Source organism: Pristis pectinata, chromosome 3 (genome assembly GCF_009764475.1).
Source record: "Pristis pectinata isolate sPriPec2 chromosome 3, sPriPec2.1.pri, whole genome shotgun sequence".
Classification (NCBI taxonomy): Eukaryota; Metazoa; Chordata; class Chondrichthyes; order Rhinopristiformes; family Pristidae; genus Pristis; species Pristis pectinata.
This window is the reverse complement of record NC_067407.1, coordinates 94,558,872-94,581,606: the sequence shown is the minus strand read 5'-3', so window position 1 is coordinate 94,581,606 and position 22,735 is coordinate 94,558,872. Positions and strand designations below refer to the sequence as shown.

At 41.3% G+C, this 22,735-nt stretch overlaps 1 protein-coding gene across 2 annotated transcripts in view; it reads right to left on the bottom strand.

Annotated features, from left to right (window-relative positions):
- The window catches only part of nup133 (nucleoporin 133), a 39,017-nt gene extending 17,420 nt beyond the window's left edge, over window positions 1-21,597 (bottom strand). Inside the window, exons 1-12 of one of the 2 annotated variants that reach the window (XM_052010967.1) lie at window positions 21,208-21,597; window positions 12,943-13,061; window positions 10,461-10,564; window positions 8,713-8,811; window positions 7,281-7,412; window positions 6,541-6,711; window positions 6,200-6,355; window positions 5,196-5,266; window positions 4,072-4,219; window positions 3,283-3,433; window positions 2,082-2,245; window positions 1,664-1,752 (exon numbers count right to left, since the gene is read on the bottom strand). In XM_052010967.1, the coding sequence (XP_051866927.1) occupies window positions 1,664-1,752; window positions 2,082-2,245; window positions 3,283-3,433; window positions 4,072-4,219; window positions 5,196-5,266; window positions 6,200-6,355; window positions 6,541-6,711; window positions 7,281-7,412; window positions 8,713-8,811; window positions 10,461-10,564; window positions 12,943-13,061; window positions 21,208-21,374 (1,571 nt within the window). In that variant the 5' untranslated portion in view covers window positions 21,375-21,597. The remainder of the gene's footprint in view (window positions 1-1,663; window positions 1,753-2,081; window positions 2,246-3,282; window positions 3,434-4,071; window positions 4,220-5,195; window positions 5,267-6,199; window positions 6,356-6,540; window positions 6,712-7,280; window positions 7,413-8,712; window positions 8,812-10,460; window positions 10,565-12,942; window positions 13,062-21,207) is intronic. The other variant, XM_052010968.1, reaches the window with a different exon arrangement.
- Window positions 21,598-22,735: the final 1,138 nt, after the last annotated feature.

Sequence of the window (22,735 nt, the reverse complement as noted above, 5' to 3'; positions counted from 1 at the left end):
TTGCAATATTGTATGCCCCCTCTTTTGGTTTTATGCTGTCTCTGACTTCCCTTGTCAGCCAAAGTTGCCTCATCCTCCCTTTAGAATGCTGCTGCTTCTTTGGGATGAACTGATCCTGCGTCTTCCAATTTACTCCCAGAAACTCCTGCCATTGCTGCTCTACTGTCCTCCCTACTAGGGTCCCCTAACAATCAACGTTGGCCAGCTCCTCTCTCATGCCTCTGTAGTTACCTTAACTCAATTGTAATACTGACACATCCGATTTTAGCTTCTCCCTCTCAAACTGCAGGGTGAATTCTATCATATTATGATCACTGCCTCCTAAGGGTTCCTTTACCTTAAGCTCCTGAATCAAATCTGGTTCATTGCACAACGCCAAATCCAGAATTGCCTTTTCCCTAGTGGACTCAATCGCAAGCTGCTCTAAAAAGCCATCTCATAGGCATTCTACAAATTCCTTCTCTGGGGATCCAGTACCAACCTGATTTTCCCAATCTACCTGCATATTGAAATCCCTCGTGACCACCATAACATTGCCCTTCTTACATGCCTTTTTTATCTCCTGTTCTAATTTGTACCCCACATCCTGGCTAATATTCATAGGCCTATATATATAATTCCCATCAGGATCTTTTTACCCTTGCAGTTTCTTAACTCTACGCACAAGGATTCTACATCTTCTGATGTTATGTCACTTCTTGCTAAGGATTTGATTTCATTTTTTAACCAAGAGCCACCCCAACCCCTCTGTCCACCTGCCTGTCTTTTCGATAGGATGTGTATCCTTGGATGTTTAGCTTCCAGCTGTGATCTTCTTTCAACCACGACTCTGATGCCCACAACGTCATACTTGCTAATTTCTAACTGCACTACAAACTCAACCTTATTTCATATACCGTGTGCATTCAAACATAACAGCTTCAGTCCTGTATTCACCACCCTTCTCAAATTTGTCTCCATGCTACCCAAAGTTAAATTCTATCCCTTTCTGAAATTTGTCCTATTCTTTAGTCTGGAGACTTCAGAATAAGAGAGATTAATTTGTTTATTGAAAATAAAAGGATAGCTTCTGATTTACAAAACCTGGTCTAAGTGATTTCAAGTTCTGTCCAAGTCTGAAACCAACAATTGGGCTTAATGCTTCATTGGAAAACATTCAGAAACTAGAATAGACCATTAAATCTGTTTTGCCATGCATTACGTTCCTGGTTACTTTGTTCCTTAAATTCCTCAGTACATACACCTGACAAAATCTATCACGCAGACTTGAAAGCTCCCATTCTTCCCCAGCATCCACAGGAGCAGGAACTGAGGCACATGGAAGAGTTTCAAATTTGCACTGTGCACTGTGGAAAGAGCCTTCCTTTGTCTCTCCTGTTTCTGGATTTTGCATCTCAAGGAAATTGCTCTGTCCCCACATCTTCCACAGCTGATGTAGACTGGATTACACGAGACACTGTAGCCAGGCTCCAAACCTAGACTTCAACTTACAAGCTTCTACCATCACTGTACATTAAATAAAATCATTGAAGATTTAAAGGAATTCATATTAAGTTGTTGCAACCTGACCTCATTTAATTCTCAAAGTCATGGTTTCATTCTGGTGAATCTTCACTGTCTTTGCAATCAAGGTAACAGTCATGCACTTAGCACTGAGTCCTACCTGCAATACATCACAAAGGCAGTTTTCAACATCTTAATTTTATCCTCTTGTGGCTCCATGGCAGACTTTTCAAATGGTTGCCCATCAACCTGGGAGAAGAGATCTAAACTTGATTCTGTATACATGTTAAATCATAAAAACAGCAGTAAGACACAATTAATGCAACAAAACCTGACAGATCAACGTGATCAGTACATATAATATCCTACGGAACAGTGTGGAAGTAAAATACAGCTAAAGCCACCCAATAATTTATACCTTGTGCATTTTTAATCTTTCTTATCCACAATTTCAGCCTGTTCGATCTTATGATATTGATATCAAAGAAAGAAATGATATTGTGTTAAAAGGCTCACAATTTTGTTTCCCATTTTAACATCATACACGGTAAATGGCTACATTTGGAAGAACAACTAACCTCTACCTGTGCTGCTGCTCCAGAGGTTGATAAAGCCAGAGAATCTTCGATGTTTTCAGGTAACATTGATATGCTTTCTTTTGGACGAGCTGCAACCAAACCACTGTTCCTGCAGAAGAGGACAGGAAACCCAGCAAAGCTTCCCCCACCCAGGATACCATCACCTGCAAACTCAACAGAGACACACTCCACAATTAAAACACAAACATGCACAAACCCACAAGCTTTCAGCACTATCTGCACAGAGGTGCATTAAGCCATGTGCTGAGAGTGCCACATATTGAACCAATCCATTCACTCATGTGATTCTGGCACAACAAATCTATTTTGTTCCTATCTACATTTCCAGACATTGACTTCTGCAACTGGCAAACCTTCAATCTTCCATCTCAGCAGGCACTACCACTATCTTTCATTTTCTCCACTCTCCACTCTCATCACCTGATATTTCCTTTGTTCTCTCCACCTTACATCCCACATTTCCTAAAGAGTAAAAAATGTGATTTTTTAAAAAACTTTTCTCATTTCTGATTGAAAAATCATCAACTTAAAAATGTTAACTTGTTTGTTTCTCTACAGATGCAGCCTGACCTGCTGAATGAGTGTTGCTGGTATTCTGTTTCTACTTCAGATTCCCAGCATCTGCAGTCTCATTGTTTGACAACACCTCTCGACCCCCAGACTTGGGTTATCAGCACATTCATCCTCATCATGCGACACCACTGGCGGCAATGATGTCAGCTCCCTTAAAATTTTTCCAACGTTGCTTTCGCCACTCTCAAAATTCTTCAATGAACACTCAATCCATTTTCTCCCTCAAACTCACCATGAAAGGTTTGGCTCATGAGGCAGGTTTAGAGGAGTGAAGTTTTGGGGAGGGGAGGTGGAGAAGATGTACATTACCTTCAACAGTAAGGGCTGCTCACTATTAGCTCATCATTGAAACCATTTGTTCATGTGCGAGTTTTCCAGAAGCAGCCCCACAATACCAGACATCTCAGGCTAAACACTGAAATCACTAGTTCTCAAAGTTCATCTCATTCTTTAGCTAACCCTCAGAGGAGTGAGAGATGGTGCCTGTATGAATTTAATCTTCTTTTATTAAATGACCATATCATTTTCAAGAATTTCCCAATTTAGAAGTGCTGCATTCAAACAATTAGCAATGCACTAGTTGAGTAAACTTACGACAAAGATATACCTGGCATATTCAGGTTAAGTTTCTCCTGAGGCAGACCAGCTCGTCCAGTCCCAGTACAGCATGCAAAGACCATATCGTAAGTGTAAAGATATGCAGCTTGGCTTGAATAATCTGGTATCAAAAACCGCTGGCATGGGAGCTCCTCTTCAGGCTGAGATGAAATTGTGGCATGTTAATTAAAATTATCAAGTAGCAGAATCAGTGAAACACACCCATCCTGATGGTCCCTCACCCCAAGCTACCTATACCAATATTCCACAGTTTGTCAGGTTACACCCCTCCCCAAGCTGTTAATGGTGATATTCACAAGTTGTCTGATTGATCTCATCTCATGCGTGCTCACTCCACAAGACGTCAGTGATTATTAGAAAAATCACGCTGGTATGATACAAATGGTACCCAGCATAGTCAAGCTGTCTGAATTTTTCTACTCTTAGTGAATGCACAACAACCACTCATCATAAAAAATACCACTGAGTTCCTCTTCAGCATTCCAAAATACAAACAGAATAAATTTGTATTTCTAACATCTTTAATAGAGAAATTATCAAGTGATTGAAATAGAATTAGACTTAATTTTCAAAACAGAACTTGACTTTCGACACAACCGGTCATACTTGTGTTTAGAAACCAGGTGAACACCCTTCCACAACTTCATCTTTTTGTATCATTAAATTCTCCAACTCCCTTCTCCCCAGCATGCTTTCCAGCTTCCCCTTAAATGCATCTGCATTATTCACTTCAACTGCTCTCCAATAAACACAGGAAAACAGCACTTCCAAGTATTACCTGGTATAACGGATAATACTCAGTGACCTCCATTCTAATTTCATCAGTTATTCGATATCCATTATCCTGAACTGTGGCTAAAATGTAGTAGATTAAGCATGGATTGTCTCCCTGGTTCCACGCTGCCATCAAAACCACCAGACCCTCTCTGGAAAACAAATTGAAGACTTAAACATTGCTGTCATTTAAAAAAAAAACTGATCTTTAAAACAGGGAAAGCTAAAGTTCAGGCTTTATCAAACTACTTCCAACAGACAACCTCAATCAGTTGGAGCAGATAAATGAGAATTGGTGCACACAAAGTAGGACAAAGGCTGAAGTGACAACCTTTCACTGTGCACAAGAGACCCCATTTTGCAGAGTCTTGCTCAAAGGCACAAGAAAGTAACCACCCTCTCCACCACCATACATGATGAAGTGAACAAAACTAGATACAAACCTGCACTCTAACAGGTTTAAAAAAAACACATGATATTAAGCTGGAATTATACCATGAGAAAAGGACTTGTCCAGGACTGAGAAGTAGGACAGCCAATTCCATAAACATGGGGTCCACTGGAATGAATTTCTGCTAACCCTCCAGTCTTCAAACCCACCCCACTCTTTGCCCCATCCCAACTCCAATTTTACTTTCCACATCCACGTGCTCACCTCTGGTGAGCCCCACTATGCTATCTTTCGCCCTTTGATTTTGTACCTCATTCTTTACCAATGTTGCCTAGAATCAGTCCCCAACTTTCATGCATAGTCAGTGCCTTCCTGGAACTCTAAAAATTGATGCTGGCACCAAGGTGGAATTCTCAAATTAATAGAATAGATTGCATCCAATTTAAGGTTAATTACCACAGCTGGTTAGGATGAATCACAGGCTTCTTCAAAGTTCCAAGTTTGGATCTTTGTCTGTTTCAGCAAGTGAACTAATAACCAGGCAGAACGGGGTCTGCAGAAAGCAGCAACTTGATGGGCTTAATGGACTTTTCGTTTCAAGGTCCTGTGAGAATACCCTCATCACCATTTTCCCACTACATTTATTGTTCTATCTGTTGGCTTAATGTGGAAATAGTTGATGCAAATCACATGAGAAGCACTCCAAAAAAAATTGCATTAACAAAGATTCCACTTACTTGCTCAGTTGCAAATCCAGATACTGCACATTGATTCCAGACTTACTGATTTCATAATTTTCATCAGCTCCCTAGATTTGATAAAAGATTCATTACTTTGGCAATTATTGTGGGGGATAAAATTTTTTGCTACATTTTCTTTGTTTAGCTTCAGCCTGTGGTTGAACTGTCAAGTCAGTGACAAAGTCTTGGGTGCACATTAGTTTACATCTAAATCATCCTCCAGAGTAATTGGGCAACGTGGGCTTGTTGGGCTGGAAGGGCCTGTTGGGCTGGAAGGGCCTGTTACCGTGCTGTATAAATAAAATAAAATAAAGATCTATTCGAAGAGCCCAGTTACCTCTTACCTACAGACTCGTTCTAATAGAGAAATATGCAGCTCTGCCCTTCCACATCACAGTACATCAGAGCCCTCTGCATCTGAAGTATTTTCAATTTTTAAATATTACAGGCTGTACTGCAATATTCAGATATTATTGTCGTGTATTTCCATGGAGTGATGATATACAAGTGCCCCAGAGGCAATGCCCACAAAGATTTTAAGATTGTAGACTGTCATCTGCAGCAGTGAATTCAGCTTAGTTTGGATTTTTCACAGCCTAACCTCATATGGAGTTTACATAGAGTACTGAGCAAGATCATCACACTGCTCCACATTCAAATATGATGTCCCACCTCCCCCATTCAATCTGGTCCCACCGACAATACATATGCATACATTTTTGGATTTACATTAACATTTTCTGTTTGATTGCATTTGCTTTCAATATTTCCATTCGATCATCTTCCTTCAAATGGGAAACCATGAAGTACACTTGCATCAAACCACTGTTGCTGAGACCATAATAAAATATGGCAGATTGGTTATGAGGCAAAGATTTATTGCTTGGCACAGTTTGTCAATCTAATTAAGATAAATAAACAATGGGATGTCTTTAGACATCAACTTCAGTGCATCAACTAGATGCAAATCACCATCGCCAAGATTGATTTGAGCTTCTTACCCAAATGGAATATCCCAAGTCTTCTTTCATGGATCTGTTTAGGTCCCAGCTGAAAATGTGCCGTTCAGATGTCTCATCCACTTCCCATTTATTCAGACTAGAATTAGTCAAGGTATAGAGGCACTCATTCTCTTCATCCCACATCACAGAGCTTAACTGCCACAGGAAGGAAAAGAATGTCAGCAAGAAACCATATATCACTCACAAAAGCAAGTAGCAATGATTCACGTTAATTGCTTTTTAACTTGCATTGGAAAAATAGCAGGTTTCTTTATAGGGTCCAACAAAATAAACCCAACAAGTCAGTTAGTGTACATGGATCCATACTGTTTAAGTCTTACCACATCATTGGCAGTAGGTGTCAAAATGCCAAAGAGTGAGGAGACCCTGCGGCCCAGTCCTGAAAGCATACCCTGCCCTTGTTGCACAGGGTGGAAGCTCACTCTTCCTGAACCATCTGGTGTTAATCGCAGCAAATGATTTTTTTGGGAAGCAAGAATAAATCCACCTCCCTAAATCAAAATACAACCAATGAGTTTATCAGAATTCATGCAACAATGAGATTCAATGCACATGCATAAACCTAAAAAAAATTTACCCGAGTTACAATCTATGGCACTAACTTCACAGGTGAAATAGCTCCAAATGAATGAGAAAACAGTCCAAATTTTAAACTCACTTGTTTTTAACCAATCTTAAGTTAGATCTATTCACTCCAGGCTTCATCATGTTCTTGGAATTTGATATGCAGCTATTTCAGCCAGATTTAGAGAACCCTGTACACTGACAACTTTTCAGGAAAAGGACTCTTTTTGCCTTCAAGTCTCCATGTTCCGTTAAAAATAAAATTGCTGATACATGGGAAACTAGGAGTTCAATCTTCTAGGTAGATGCAAGCTTGCACATTTCACATTACAGTATGGGTGTAATTTTACATTACAGATAACATTTCATATATGCTTATGAAGAAAACTCAAGTAATGAGTGTGCCAATACAACATGACAATATCATGGTTACAGATCACAAAGCCTCATTCCACCTCCACCCTCGCGTACAATGGCTGCCCGCAATAGTACTAACCGTGATAGAAGTTAGACACTTCCACTCAGCACTGCCAAAATCCACAGTGATTTCTGTGCAAGATTCTTCATGCGTCAGACTGGGCCAAAAACATATTGTTCCCCGTCTGGAAGCTGCCATCACAGACACACACTGAAAGAGAGGACAACAGAAGAACTATTTTAACAGCAAATTGGCAAGTGATTATTTTGGTATTTTTATTCCTGATGAACACAATAGCATTGAAAGTAGAGGAGAAACCATAACCACACATAAATTAGTGAGCGAGTGTTCAAAGATAGTTTGGTACTTCAGTGTTAAGGTTGTCTTAACTCACAAAGAACAATGTTTAAACAACACAGCCCCTATGAACAAAGATCAAATTAGTCTGTTGAGATATTATCAAAGAGGTAGTAAAACAACAAACCTGCTCCTAAAGTAGAAATACTATCAAAAAGATAGTACAGTGACAAAACTGCTCCTAAAGCGGAACTAGAGAGAAAAAAAGTAGAAATTTTGCTGATGTCCCCTAATTTTAGAATCCTCATTTATCAGAGTCAATCTGGTTGCATTTACTCTATTCTTGTCTTTCAAAGTTTTTCTTTTGTAAGTTTATGGAAAACAAGAAAAGCTCACTGTAGTAAAGTAGGTCAGAGCTGGGCTGAAATATTGTCCTGAAAATTAAACAAAACCTCTGAATCAATTGCCATGTTTGAAACCTCTGTCAACCTCCTCCTCCATGACCCAGCACTCATTATCCCATCTATCCAAGGTTAGTGAGAATGTGGAACTCACTGCCATTGGAAGCAAATAAGCTAAATGGCATTGATATTTTTGAAACTTAGTGAATATGCAAAGAAGAAATGAATCGTGTGTTGAAGTAGTTGGATAGGAGAAAGATTGTCCAAGCTGGTACTCATGCTCCACATTAGCCAGGTGTCTAGATTTTTGTGCTGTAAGCCTGAACGTTATTCTAGGTAATATCACCGTTACTTTCGGCACTGAGAATGGATCTATTCAAGATATTGCCGAAGAAACTGCAAAGAGAACCGATTTTGCTCATCCACCCCACGCAGATCAGGTATTGGTCTAAAGAGATTAACCAAATGAAGGCACTGCCAAAACCCTTCACGTAGTGTGCCGATTGTGTGGAATACATCCTGCATTGAGTGGATGAAGCAAAGAGCACTCACTCTTACAGGACAGTTCAGTGCTTACAAGAGGAAGAAAATTAAAAGATAGAGCAAAAGGGAGAACATTGTTTAGGAATGGCAACACACAAGTGGACCATAAATTTCAGTAAGGAGACAATTAGAATGATTATTGTGTTGAAGGTTCCAGGCTTTCCTCATGTCAGTGACAGCAATGGATAGTGTGCTCAAATCCTGGAACAATGCCAACTGTTCAGAAACTAAATCCACAGCTGTTGCTGTCAGTGCACATTGGTACTCACCTGTAAGGAACTGTGTTCATTTGGATGTGATAAAGCCACCAGGTCTGCAACGTAAGGGAGATCACAGGGTGGCAACTGGAATTCTTTACATACAGACAGCTGTCGGGGAAAACACATTTCAGTTAAATTCCAGAAATGTGCAAAGTGAAACCTATTTTGTTTACCAACATTTATTTTTGGCATTAGATATTTTTAAAACCACACAGGGATGAAGATTAACTGCCACTGGGGGAGATTTTCCTGACTACAATTTAACATTAATTCATAGTTCTATTTGGGTTGTCTCAGCATTGTTTCCTTGTCTTCTTTGCACCATACTTTTTCTGAAGTAAATGACAACCTGTTTATCCACAATGGGATTAATTTGGTATAACATTTCAGGTAATAGTGAGATGACAGCACATGAAGTTGCAAAGGAGCAACCTATTCAAAGAATCAGCAAACTGAAGGCAATAATTAAGCTAAAACCCTTTCCCTTTAACACCTCATTCAGGATGTCTCCACGAAAGGACACAGAACTCAGGAAACAGGAGCAGTTCAAGACCAATCAGCCCCTTGAGCCTACTCTGCCATTCAGTAAGATCATGACTGATCCAGTCTTGGCCTCAATACCACTCTCCCACCTCTGTTTCCTTGACTCTCTTGTAGTTTAACTGTCTGTCGGTATCTGTCTTGAACATGTGCAATGATGCTGCCTCCGCAGGTCTCTGGGGTGGAGAGTTCCAGAGATTCATGACTCTCTGAGCAAAGAAATTCTTACACATTGCCTTAAATGGGTGACCCTTTATTCTGAAACTATGCCCTCTAGTTCCTGATAGTCCTGTAAGAGAAACATCCTCTTAGTATCTGCCCTGTCAATTTCACTCAGAACTTTATACGCTTCAATAATATCACCTCTCATTCTTCTAAGCTCCAGTAAGTTTCGGTCCAACCTGCTCAACCCTCCTTCATGTTAACCCCTTCATTGCAGGAATTTATCTCGTGAACTTCTCTGCACTGTTTCCAATGCAGCTACATCCTTCCTTAAACATGGAAGCCCACACTGTATGCTGTACTCCAGGTGCAGTCTCACCAGTGCCCTGTAAAATTGCAGTAGAAGGTGCCTGTTTTTTTTTAACCCTTTTCGAGATACATTTTGGATTCTTCCATGTCCTTTTGACTAACTTTCAGGTAAACTAACTGAAATCACTGACAGAATGGCACTTATGAACTAAGCTAATCACTACACAGGACCATTATTCCTTGTGCATAAGTCACACAAATTACTTTTTAAAGAATGCTTTAAAATTATGCAACAGAGTGATTCAACTGTGGGAAGAGATTGCGAGTCAAACTTTGATGACATTCCTAACATATTTGTGTTTACAGATGTGAAATGCAATAGTGCAAACTCTACAAGTTTCCTCATATTCTCAAACCACTTTAGTTCAGAATCTAATACAAGGCTGGTCAGCTCATTACAAGCAGACAGTTGAAGCACAGCAAGATATATTGTTAGGGGATTAGCATGACGTCTCACCAAAGCTCACCTGGCTTGGGAGGGCTGCATACTTTTAAGCGAAAGATGTGGAATGCAGATAGAGGTCCCTGGCTGAAAACCAGGTTCCTGCAGCATAAAGTCAAGTACAGAGTTATCTGACACACTAAAATCACATCTCAGTTGCAACCTCTCTCTTTAATATTCAAGACAAACAGAATTTTAAACCAGTTGGCATCAGTTTTAAATATTAATAATGTCTGTTTGTTACCTTAGCAACAGGCATCTGGCCAATCTTCCAGACAATTAGTTTTTCACCACAGACAAGCCACGCCCATCCATTTTCACTTATTTTAACACTTAATGGCTCATCCACTGAAACAAAATACAATTAACAACAAAACTTAAACTCCACTTAAGATAGATTCATACAAATACATTTATTAAAATAATCAGACTTATATTCCTCTCACTTAAACCCTATGACCTATTTAGACAAGTCAGTACTTTGAGCAATCCATTGTGCACCTCCTATTCTTTCTTCCTGATTTAGCAAGATGTGCACTGGATTTTCTTAAAACTTAAGAGGCGACATAAATAAACTACTGTAGGATAAGATAAGACAAGATTTCTTTATTAGTCACATGTACATCAAAACACATAGTGAAATGCATCTTTTGCATAGTGTTCTGGGGCAGCCTGCAAGTGTCGCCATGCTTCCGGCGCCAACATAGCATGCCCACAACTTCCTAACCTGGATGTCTTTGGAATGTGGGAGGAAACCGGAGCACCCGGAGGAAACCTACCCAGACACAGGGAGAACATACAAACTCCTTAAAGACAGTGGCAGGAATTGAACCCGGGTCGCTGGCGCTGTAAAGTGTTACGCTAACCACTATTTTCATTACAATAAATCCTTTGGTTGCATACAAACCAAATGAACCAGGAATAACTGACCCAGGTTGCACAGATATATTCCAATCTCCACGATAAAGCCACATATTCTATTCTTAATGTTATAAATTCCCATGTCTACAATCATATTGGAAAATACCCCTGCAAACATGTTTAATCACATGCTTTAACTGACAGTGGGACTGATTATAATCACAGCAAAACACTAAGAGAATTTTCAGTATAGCCAGAAACTGTAAAATGTTTTGGCAATTCATTTGATGAGTCAGTGAATTATCATTATGAACATATCTCAAAAACCTTTACATTTCATGTTTGCTTTTATTTTGCTTTCAGTGGATCAGAGGAGACCTCTGGCATGATCCTAATTATAGTTTATCTGCAGCAATTATTTGTTTGATTTATTTATGAAAAACAATCCAAAGAAACATTGTTACATTAAATATTCAATCAGTCGCCACATACAAGATACTACAAATATGTAAGATGTTAATATAATTTAGTGATCGTCACTACCAATATATGGCCACTTGAAAAGTAAACAAAAGGCAACACTTGATTCCAATTCTTCTTCTGAACGTACAAGAAATGGTGTAGGTATGTGAATGGTGACCTCTGTCCATTTGTCAGTAAATAAAAAACATGAAAGTGCAAGAATATTTTTGGCTTATGACATACTTGGACAGTGGCATTGATGACATGACATTAATGAGATGCCCGTTTATCCCAATATTTTATACATGTCCCAATCTCTGCTCCTCAATAATACGTTTTCTAAAGGTGACAGTATTGAGTGCACTATAGAGTGTACCACAGAAAGCATCCTAGCGGGATGCATCACAGTTTGGTACGACAACTGTTCTGCCCAGGACCGCAAGAAACTGCAGAGTTGTGGAAACAGCTCAACGCATCAAGGAAACCAGCCTCCCCTCCATGGACTTTGTCTATACCTCTTGCTGCCTTGGTGAAGCAGCCAGCATAATCAAGGACAGCTTCTATCCCACTGTGATAAGACTATTGAATGGTTCCCTTATACAATGAGAGGGACTCTTGACCTCACAATCTACTTTGTTTGACCTTGCATCTTATTGTTTACCTGCAATGCATTTCCCTGTAGCTGCGACACTTTACTCTGTATTCTGTTATTGTTTTTACCCTGTACTACCTCAATGTATCTGCACTGTGTAATGAATTGATCTGTACGAATGGTATGCAAGACAAGTTTTTCACTATACCTTGGTACAAGTGACAATAATAAACCAACACCAATTTGCAGATAGCTATTATTGTCACTTGTACCAAGGTATTAACCGAGGCACAGTGAAAAACTTGTCTTGCATACTGTTCTTACAGATAAATTCATAACACAGTGCAGATACATTGAGTTAGTACAGTGCATTGAGGTAGTACAGGGTAAAAACAGTAACAGCATAACAGAATGTAGCAGTTTCCACTTCAGTAACATCAGGGATGGGAAATGATGTCTTTGCTTCTTTTTCAAAGATATTGCAAATATAGTATCTATTCCAGGATGTTTGTGACCAACTACTTTGAAGTACAAAACACTGGCATGGGACAAAGACACAGCAATAAAAAGGTTCAAAGGTTACCTTGATGGCAGCAATTCTGTAGAAAGTACAACATCCCTTTTACCAGTTCAAAAGAAAACTAAACAACTGTTTTTATTTTGCTTTAAGGTTGGGCCAGGGGAACAAAAGTAAGGAGACACATGGGAAAGGATCTGCTTACTAAAGAAAAAGTTCTAAATTTGCATACAACACAACATGGAGATAATATTTTTACACATCATTTAGTTACCTCGTAATAAAAAAAATTACCTTCTGCTAAAGTTATAGCCTCCATGACCTTCACAGGAAGGGAAGATCCAAAACTTCTTATTTCATAGTTGAGGGTCTCAGCTACTGTTTGATACTGTGCTCCTCTGGTTGGTGTTGAACTAAGATAATAAAGAAAAAAATTCCAACCAAAATTTACAATCGTGACTAAATTTAAATCATAAAGCTAACCTGAAAACTCAAAGGCGGAAAAGTATTCAAACTTTAAAGGGATTTAACTTACAAGATTCAAAGAAAAAAAACAAGACTGGACATCTATGTAAAATGGAACATGGTCGGATATTTCAATGGTGGGCCCCATGAAGACATTAGTCACAGACGGCCCCTTTGATCCATGATGTCTGTGCCGACCACGATGCCAATTTAACCAAATCCCATAAGCCCGCACATGATCCACATCTCTCCATTCCCTGCATGTTCATGTACCTGTCTTAATGCCTCTTAAATGTGGCTATTGTATCTGCTTCCACCACTTCCCCTGGCAGCAAGATCCAGCCACCTGTGGTGCCAGACAGTGCAAAAGAAAAACTTGCCTCGTAGACTTCCTTTACATTTTCCCTCTCTCACCTTAGATTCATGCCCCCTAGATCTGACACTTCCATCCTGGGAAAAAGACTATCTACCCCATGACTCTCATAATTTTACATACTTCTGTCAGGTTGCCTCTCAGCCTCCAATGCTCCAAAGAAAACAGTCCAAGTTTGTCCAACCTCCCCTTCTAGCTTATACTCTCCAATTCAAGCAACAAGTTAGGCCACATGACATTCTGGGTTTTGTACTCAACACCTGACCAACAAAGGCAAGTACCATCCTATCCACCTGTGTTGCCACTTTCAGGGAGCTATGAACTTGCACTCCAGGATCCCTCAGTACATCTGTGTTTCTAATGGTCCTGCCATTTACTGCATATATCAGTTTAAAATGGCATCACGGTCTACACAGCCATTATGGGCCAAAGTGCCTATGCCTGTTCCTGTGCTGTACCGTATAGAGGATAGATTAGAATGGTGAATGAGGAAACAGCTGAGAGAGGAAACAAAGATTTAGTGCATTTTCACAACAATATCTGTTGTACATTATCTGCTAAGCATGAAAACAAAGAAACTCTGCTGAACTATCATAAAACACTGGTCCAACCGCAACTAAAATAGCATGTTCTACTCTTGTCACCATGTTATGGGAAGGATGTAAACGCATGTGAAAAGGTCCACGAAAGATTGATGAAAATGGTTTTTGGGATGAAGGACTACAGTTACAAGTTACTTTTGAGATGAAAGTATATAAAATAGCAAGGAATCTGGACAGAGTGGATAGTGGGATGCTATTTCCTTTGGTGGGGAGGTTGAGGACTGGAGGTCACAGGTATAAAATAGAGGGAAAGAAAACATAAGGAAAAAGTTTAAAGCAGCATGTGGTTAGAATCTGAAATGTGATGCTGTCAAGTGAAATGGAAGCAGGTTCCATTGTGGCCTTCAAGAGTTTATTGGATAAATATATGGTAGAGAAAAATGTGCCAAATTTCAGAGAAAGGGGTGTAGGGTGGAATAAGAGTTACTCTAACAGACAGCTTGTGCAAACATGATGTGGTGAATAGCCTCCTTTTGCATTGTGACAAGCTTCCAAAATTTCCTCAGTTTTAGTAAGCAGTAGTTTGTAATGAGGTAAAAATAGGGAATTATAGCCTCACGTCCATTGTCAGCAAAGTGCATCATAAGCAACATAGTGAGAGGGCACTTAGAAATAGAGGCTAGCTAACTGACCCGAGTCCAGCAGGACCTGACCTGGAGCATCAGGTTCAGAATGCATTGGTTGTACATGCTGTACAGACATTGAATGACAGCAAAAAAAAGTGAAATTAGCAGGCAGTGCTTGTGTGTTGAAGATTCAGTAAGCGTGAGAGAGAAGGGACATACAGAATAACACAGGCCAGGCTAGATCATGTCTGGAAAATATTATGAGTACTTGGGGCTGTGGCGAGGTCTTGACTGGCTACAGTCAGGACAGACCCTGTCCAGATCCCAATTTTGCACTTCAGCAGTCCTCTACATACAAAATCATAACACACAAGGTAACGTCAACATTGCTTTACTAACTGATGGTGATGTTTAATTTAATATAACTATTTTAGTTGTTCATTTTTTTCCCCTGTGGCATCTGGGAACCGATGGCAAGACCATCACTTATTGCACATCCCTAACTGCACTTATTCCCCCAAAGACACTCAAGGGTCAATCAGTGGTACATCTGGACCAGGAAAGGAGAACAGATTTTCTCCCACAAGGATATCAGTGAACCAAATGGGGATCAAGTTTTTGATACTGTAATTAGGAAAGTAGAGGGAACCAGCAGAGGCAGTCTGTCTGTATTTTCCAAAGGCATTTGACGTACCACATACAAGGCTGTAACAAAAAATAAGGCTAACAGTCTTTGGTGTATCATATCAACATAGACTGAAGTTTAAGGACAGAAAACTGCAGACTTAAATGTTCTTTTCTAAAATAAAAGAGTATTTTTAGTGTGGTGTCAGGATAGATTATTCATAAATGAATAAGATGACAAATCAGAGTGCAGTGCATTGTAATTTATTGATGATATAAATCTGGAGGGAAAGTGTGCTTTGAGGTGTGTGTAAAGTCTACAACGGGATATAGCCAGGTTGTGCAAATGACAGATGGAACATAGGAAATTGCAAGGTTGGAAGAACAGATGAAGCATTTTTTAAAAAAATGCTGAGTAAGATGTATATGTTGATGAACTACTTTATGAGATTTAGAGAAAAATTTTATGTCCATCTCTATTAAAAGGACCTTGCAGTACAAAAGGAAGACTTTATGAGATTGTACTCAGCTTTGAGGAAAATTAATTTGGAATACTGTATAGTTTTGATCTGTGCATCTCAAGGATACTATTTATCTTGCAGCAGAAATTCACAAAATTGATTCCAGGAGGTGAGGGGATTGTCCTGCAGGGACAGATGAACATCTCATATTTGCTTACAACATAGGAAGCGGACTTCCATCCCCTCATATCCATGTCGCCTCTCAGAGAATTCCCAATAATCTCATTCCACATCTATTCCCTGGAATGTATTCTCTCATATGCCCACCAACTATCACTGATCCTCCTGCCAACTACTTACAGACACCAATTAACCTACCAACCTATCTTTGGAATGGGGGAAGAACTCAAAGCACAGTGAGGAAACCCACACTCTAACATTAAGAACAAGACATGTACAAACAGACAACACCCAAAGTCAGGACTGAACCCTAGTCCTGACCTTAGCACACTGCTGTGCTTGTGTGCCACCCAGGTTGGCTTCTATTCATGTGACTTCAGAAGAGTGAGAGATGACCTCATTCATACATACAGAGTACTGAGAGAGACTGACAAGGTGGATAGCACAAAGCATCTGAAGTCTAGAATGAGGTCACCCATTTAAGGCTGATCTGAGGAAGAATCTCTCCCTAAAGAGGGTTGTAAATCTTTGCAATTCTCTACTTTCAAAGGCTATGGATACTCTACAATTCATGAAATTCAAGGCACTCTTTGGACAGTAGGTAAAACAAAACTGAAGAGGGGAGGTGGGGTGGGCACAAGCTGGTGATAGGTAGATGCAGGTAAGAGATAGTGATAGGCAGATGCCGGGGAGGAGGGGAGAGCAGATCCACCGGGGGATGGGTCAAAGGTATGGAAACAGGTGCCCCATGGGGGGAGGGCAAAAGAGGGAAAAAAATAGGTGAGGAGAAAAAGAGAGATAGGCTAGGAAAGGGAAGAAAAGAAGCATGGTAGGGGGTTTTGGTTTACTTAAAGTGGGAGAATTTGATGTTCATGCCATTAGGCTGTCAGGCCCCAAGACAGATAATGAGGTGTTGTTCCTCCATTTTGTGTTTGGACTTCTCCTGGCAGTGGAGGAGGCCAAGGACTGATATATCAATGATGGAGGGGGAGTTGAAGTGACTGGTTTTGGCTCAAGAGGCTTTGGTGAGATGAGGCAGAGGCTAAGGAGTTGGTGACTTGAAGTGAGAGCAGGAGATTTTAAAAAAAAAGCAACTCTCCTTGCTTACTTGTGAGTTTCACTTGCAAGAATTTAAGAGACAAGTCAGCTAATTGTTAGTTAATAGGTGATTGGCTAATTAGCATTAGCTAATAAAAGTTTAAAGGCTGAGGGAAGGATGGGGAATGGGTGATTAACAGACAGAACAGTGGCTGGCTAGTGGGGGTGGGGTAGTGTAGGAATTACCTGCAGTCATCTCCCTCTCAAAACAGATGTACCACTTTGGATACTGTTGAGGGAGATGGCTCATCAGGGGAAGGCAGTAGTAGCCAGGATCATGGCACAGTTAGTGGCTCTACTGCACAGGAGGGCAGGAAAAAGAGTAGCAGAGCTATAGTGGTAGGGGATTCTATGGTAAGGAGAACAGACAGGAGCTTCCATGCCTGCAAATGGGACTCCTGGTTGGTGTGTTGCCTCCTGGGTGCAATGGTCAGCAATGTCTTGGAGTGGCTGCTGGGCATTCTGGAAGGGGAGGGTGAACAGCCAGTTGTTGTTGTGTATGTAGGTACCAATGATATAGGAAAAAAAGTGGGATGAGGTCCTACAAGCTGAATTTAGGGAGTTAGGAGATGGATTTTAAAAATTAGGACCTCAAAAGGTAATAATCTCAGGATTACCATCTATGCCATGTACTAGTTGGAGTAGGAATAGCGGCAGTTAGGATGAATATGTGGCTTGAGCAGTGGTGCAGGAGGGAGGGTTTCAGATTCCTGGGGCATCAGAACCAGTTCTGGGGGAGGTGGGACCAGTACAAACTGGATGGTCTACACCTGGGCAGGACTGGGATCAACGTCCTAGGGGGATTGTTTGCTTGTGCTTTTGGGGAGGGTTTAAATTAATATGGCAGGGGGATGGGAATCCATGCAGAAAGACAGGGAAGCAAAGCAGAGACCAGAGCAAAAGTTAGAAAAGAGAAAAGTGAGAGTGGAGTACAGAAAAGTCAAGTGCAAAGGACACAAAGGTTACTAGATTCTAAAAGGACAATGAGCGCAAGGACACTTTGTCTGAATGCCTGTAGTACTTGACAAAAGGTCAGTGAATTTATGGCACAAATTAGTACAAAGGGGCATGTTTTAGTAGCCATTACAGAAATGCGGTTGCAGGGTGGAGATGAGTGGGAATTAAATATCTAAGGATATCAGGTAATACAGAAGGATAAACAAGAAGGTAAGGGAGGTGGGGTAGCCCTCTTAATTAAGGATGAGATCAGGGTGATATTGAGAGACTATCTAAGATCTAAGGAGCAGAATGTTGAGTGCAGCTGCGTAGAGATTAGGAATAGTTAAAGGGAAAAAAAAACTGGTGGGAGTTGTTTAAGGCCACTGAATAATAATGTTACAATGGCACAGGCAATAAACCAATAAATATTTGATGCATGCAAGAATGGAACAGCAGTTTCATGGGGGACTTCAACTTCCACATAGATTGGGCGAATCAATTGGTTAATGCAGTCTTGAGGAGGACTTCATAGAATGCATTTGTGATAGCTTTCTTAGACAGCATGTTAGTGAACCTGCAAGGGGAAAATGCTATCTTAGATCTGGTCTTGTGCAACAAGACAGATAAAGTTAATGATCTTTTAGTTTGGAATCCTCTTGGGGGTAAAAGTGATCGTAGTATGACTGAATTTCTCATACAAATGGAGGATGCAATAGTTTGATCTAAAACCAGTGTATTATGCCTAAACAAGGGAAACTACAATGGGATGAGGGAGGAGTTGGCAAGTGTAGACTGGAAACACAGGCTTTATGGTGGGACAATTGAGGAACAGTGGAAGACTTGCAAAGAAATTTTTCATGGTGCTCAACAGAAGTATATTCCAGTTAAAAGCAAGGACAGCAAGGGTGGGGAGAGCCAGCCTTGGATAACTAAGATAATAAAAGAAGGCATCAAGCTAAAAGCTCGTGCATACAAAGTCGCCAAGAGTAGTGGGAAACTGGAAAATTGGGAAAACTTTAAAAAGCAACAAAGAACCTCGAGACAAACAGTAAGGAAACGGAAGATAGACTATGATAGTAAACTAGCACAAGATATAAAAATGTTTTTGTAATTATATAATGTGGGAAAGGATGGCTAAAGTGAATGTAGGTCCCTTGGAAGATGAGAAGGGGGAATTAATATTGGGTAATGTGGAAATGACCAAGGCCTTGAACAACTATTTTGTGTTGGTCTTCACAGTGGAAGATATGTCTAACATGACAAAGAGAGATGTTATGGATGTGATGGGAGGTGAGGACCTCGAAACAATAGTTGTCACTAAAGTGGTAGTGATGAGCAAACGAGTGGGACTAAAAGTAGACAAGTCCCCTGGTCCTGATGGGATGCATCGCAGGGTACTGAAAGAAATGGCAGAAGTTGTAGTAGAGGCGTTCGTGATAATTTATCAAAACTCTCTGGACTCTGGGCAGGTCCCGGCAGATTGGAAGACAGTGAATGTCACGCCATTGTTCAAAAAAGGATGTAAGCAAAAGGCAGGTAACTATAGGCCAGTTAGCTTAACATCTGGAGTCAGGAAAATGCTTGAAGCTATCATTAAGGAAGAAATAGTGAAGTGGTTCCATCAGGCAGACACAGCATGCATTCAGGAGGGGCAGGTCCTGTTCGACAAAGTTACTGGAGTTCTCTGAGGAGATAATGAATGCAGCAGATAGAGGGGAACAGGTGGATGTTGTATAATTGGATTTCCAGAAGGTGTTCGATAAGATGCCGCATAAGACTTATCCATAAGGATGCACAGAGCCAGGGTAATATATGAGCATGGATAGAGGATTGGTTAACCAATAGAAGACAGAGTGTAGCAGTTCGCCTAACACTATTACAGCACCAGCGACCCGGGTTCAACTCCAGCCGATGTCTAAGAAGTTTGTACGTTCTCCCAGTGTCTGTGTGGGTTTCCTCCGGATGCTCCGGTTTCCTCCCATGTTCCAAAGACGTACAGGTTAGGAAGTTGTGGGCATGCTACATTGGCGCCGGAAGTGTGGCGACACTTGTGAGCTGCCCCAGAACACTCTACGCAAAAAGATGCATTTCACTGTTTCGATGTACACGTACCTAATAAAGGTATCTTACCTTATCTAAAAAGGGTGTTTCTCTGGTTGGCAATCAGTGGTGACTGAGGTGTCGTAGGGATTGGTGCTGGGCCCGCAACTGTTCACTATCTATATTAATGATTTGGAAAAGGAGACAGAGTATAGCGCATGCAAGTTTGCTGATGACACTTAACTGAGTGGAAAAGCAAATAGTGCAGAGGATGCGGAGAGTCTGCAGAGAGATATAGATAGGTTAAATGAGTGGGCAAGGGTCTGGCAGAGTATCAAGGTGGCAAATGGAATATTGGCCTTCATTGCCAGAGGGATTGAATTTAAGAGCAGGGAAGTTATACTGCAACTGTACAGGGTACTGGTGAGGCTGCACCTGGAGTATCGCGTGCAGTTCTGGCCTCCTTACTTTAGGACGTACTGGCTTTTGAGGTGATGCAGAGGAGTTTCACCAGGTTGATTCCAGAGATAAGGGGGTTAGCCAATGAGGAGAGATTGAGTCACCTGGGACTATATTTGCTGGAATTCTGAAGAATGAGAGGGGATCTTATAGAAACATAAAATTATTAAAGGGATAGATAAGACAGAGGCAGGAAGGTTGTTTCCATTGTAGGTGAGACTAGAACTAGGGGACATAGCCACAAGATTTGGGGGAATAGATTTCAATGTTCCACATCAGTGATGTGAAAATAGAAACTTTATTTTGGCCTAGTAATAGAAGCAATATTATAGTCTTAAACAGCTTAACTTCTTTATGGTTCACTTTAGATGACTAGCAGTTACAGAATTCATGTTGAAATAAAAATGTACAAGGGGCATTTATCATTTTAGGATAAAGGAGAGCAAAGAGATTGAGCGATTAGTGCAGAAGAAAGTAGAGTTTCACAAGAAGTTTTGAAGAATGATAACTGAAACGTTAGCTTCTGAGGGGGCTTCCACACAATCGATGGATACGGACAGTTTCCCCTGGCTGGGGAGTTGAGACCTAACGACCGGCTTAAGAATAAGGAGCTGCCATTTAAGACCGGTCTTACTTTTTATTTTAGCCAACAAGGGGCCCTGATTCAAACTCTACACCAAGGAAGAAGTTTTTAAAAAACAATCAGTGGGAACCAGAGACCGTCTCAAGGCCCTGCTGCCACTCACACTCACCGGCTGCATAGAGCAGAGCGCCAGGCCGGGGATAAAACCCCCGCTCCGCCCGCCGACACGCTGCGCCGTCCCTGGACCGCGAACCCGCCGCCGCTGCGGGGCAGCGGAGACCCGTGGCAGCCCGCTTGGGGCCTCTTGGCGCTCGCAGGAGTCCGCGGTGAAAACATGGCGAAACCAGCGGTGGCCGCGCACACCCTGCACCTGCTGCCGGGCCGGGGTGGGGTTGCGGCTCGGCCTGGCCTCCGGTCGCCCACAGCCCCGCTCCCGCTCTCCCTGCACCGTTACCGCCTCTCAAACTCACGCACACACCGGAACGCAGCAACCACTGCGTCTGCGCAAACGAACAGCTCCATCCGATTGGTCACTACCCCACGCAGTCAGAGCATGCTCGAGTGGTCCATGTGGTGCAGGGCCAATGCCATTGGCACTTCTGCTGGGTTAATTGGGAAGCCGAGGGCTGCAGAGGGAGGAAATGTGAACAGGGATCTTGGGAAATTCCCAGCAGGTCGGGCAGTGTCTGCAGAGAGAAACACTTAAATGTGTTTGGTTCTGGTCGCTTCATTATTAGGAAGGATGTGGATGCTTTCGGGAGGGTGCAGAGGAGATTTGCCAGGATGGTGCCTGGATTGGAGAGCATGTCTTATGAGGATGGGTTGAGTGAGCCAGGGCTTTTCTCTTTGGAGAGGATGAGGAGAGGTGACTTGATAGAAGTGTACAAGACGATAAGAGACTTTTTCCCAGGGCGAAAATGGCTAACACGAGGGGGCATAATTTTAAGGTGATTGGAGGAAGGTATAAGGGGGATGTCAGAGGTAGGTATTTTACACAGAATGGCGGGTGTATGGAACACACTGCCAGCAGAGGTTGTGGGGGCAGATACATCAGGGGCATCTGAGAGACTCTTGGATAGCCACATAAATTATAGAAAAATGGAGGGCTATGTGGAATGGAAGGGTTAGATAGATATTAGAGCAGGGTAAAATGTTGGCACAATGTCATGGGCCGAAGGGCCTGTACTGTGCTGTAATGTTCTATGTCAATAGTTGGGGCCCAAAAACTGAACCCTGTGGTGCTCCACTAGTCATAGCCTGCCAACCCAAGAAGAACCCAGTGTTATATTACCCAGACCTGATCAAGGGTCTCAGCCCAACATGTGGACTGTTCATTTCCCTCCATGGATGCTGCCTGACCTGCTGAATTCCTCTGGTATCTTGTTTATATATTACCCTATTCCACATGTTGTATTCACTGTCCTATGTGACACCTTATGCAAAGTCTTCCAAAAAATCCAAATGCTCCATGTTTTCTGGTTCTCATCTACTCTAATAGATACACTATCAAAGATCGCTAAATGATTAATGAAATATGATGTCCCCTTCATTAATTTATGTTGACTGTGCTCAGTCATATTGTGATATTTAAAACAGTCTTGATGTTCTCAACCACCTCGCCCAAACATGTTGGTTATTTTACTCTCCTTTGCTTCTTGAATACTGACAGCATGTAGTCCTCCAAACTTAACAATAGT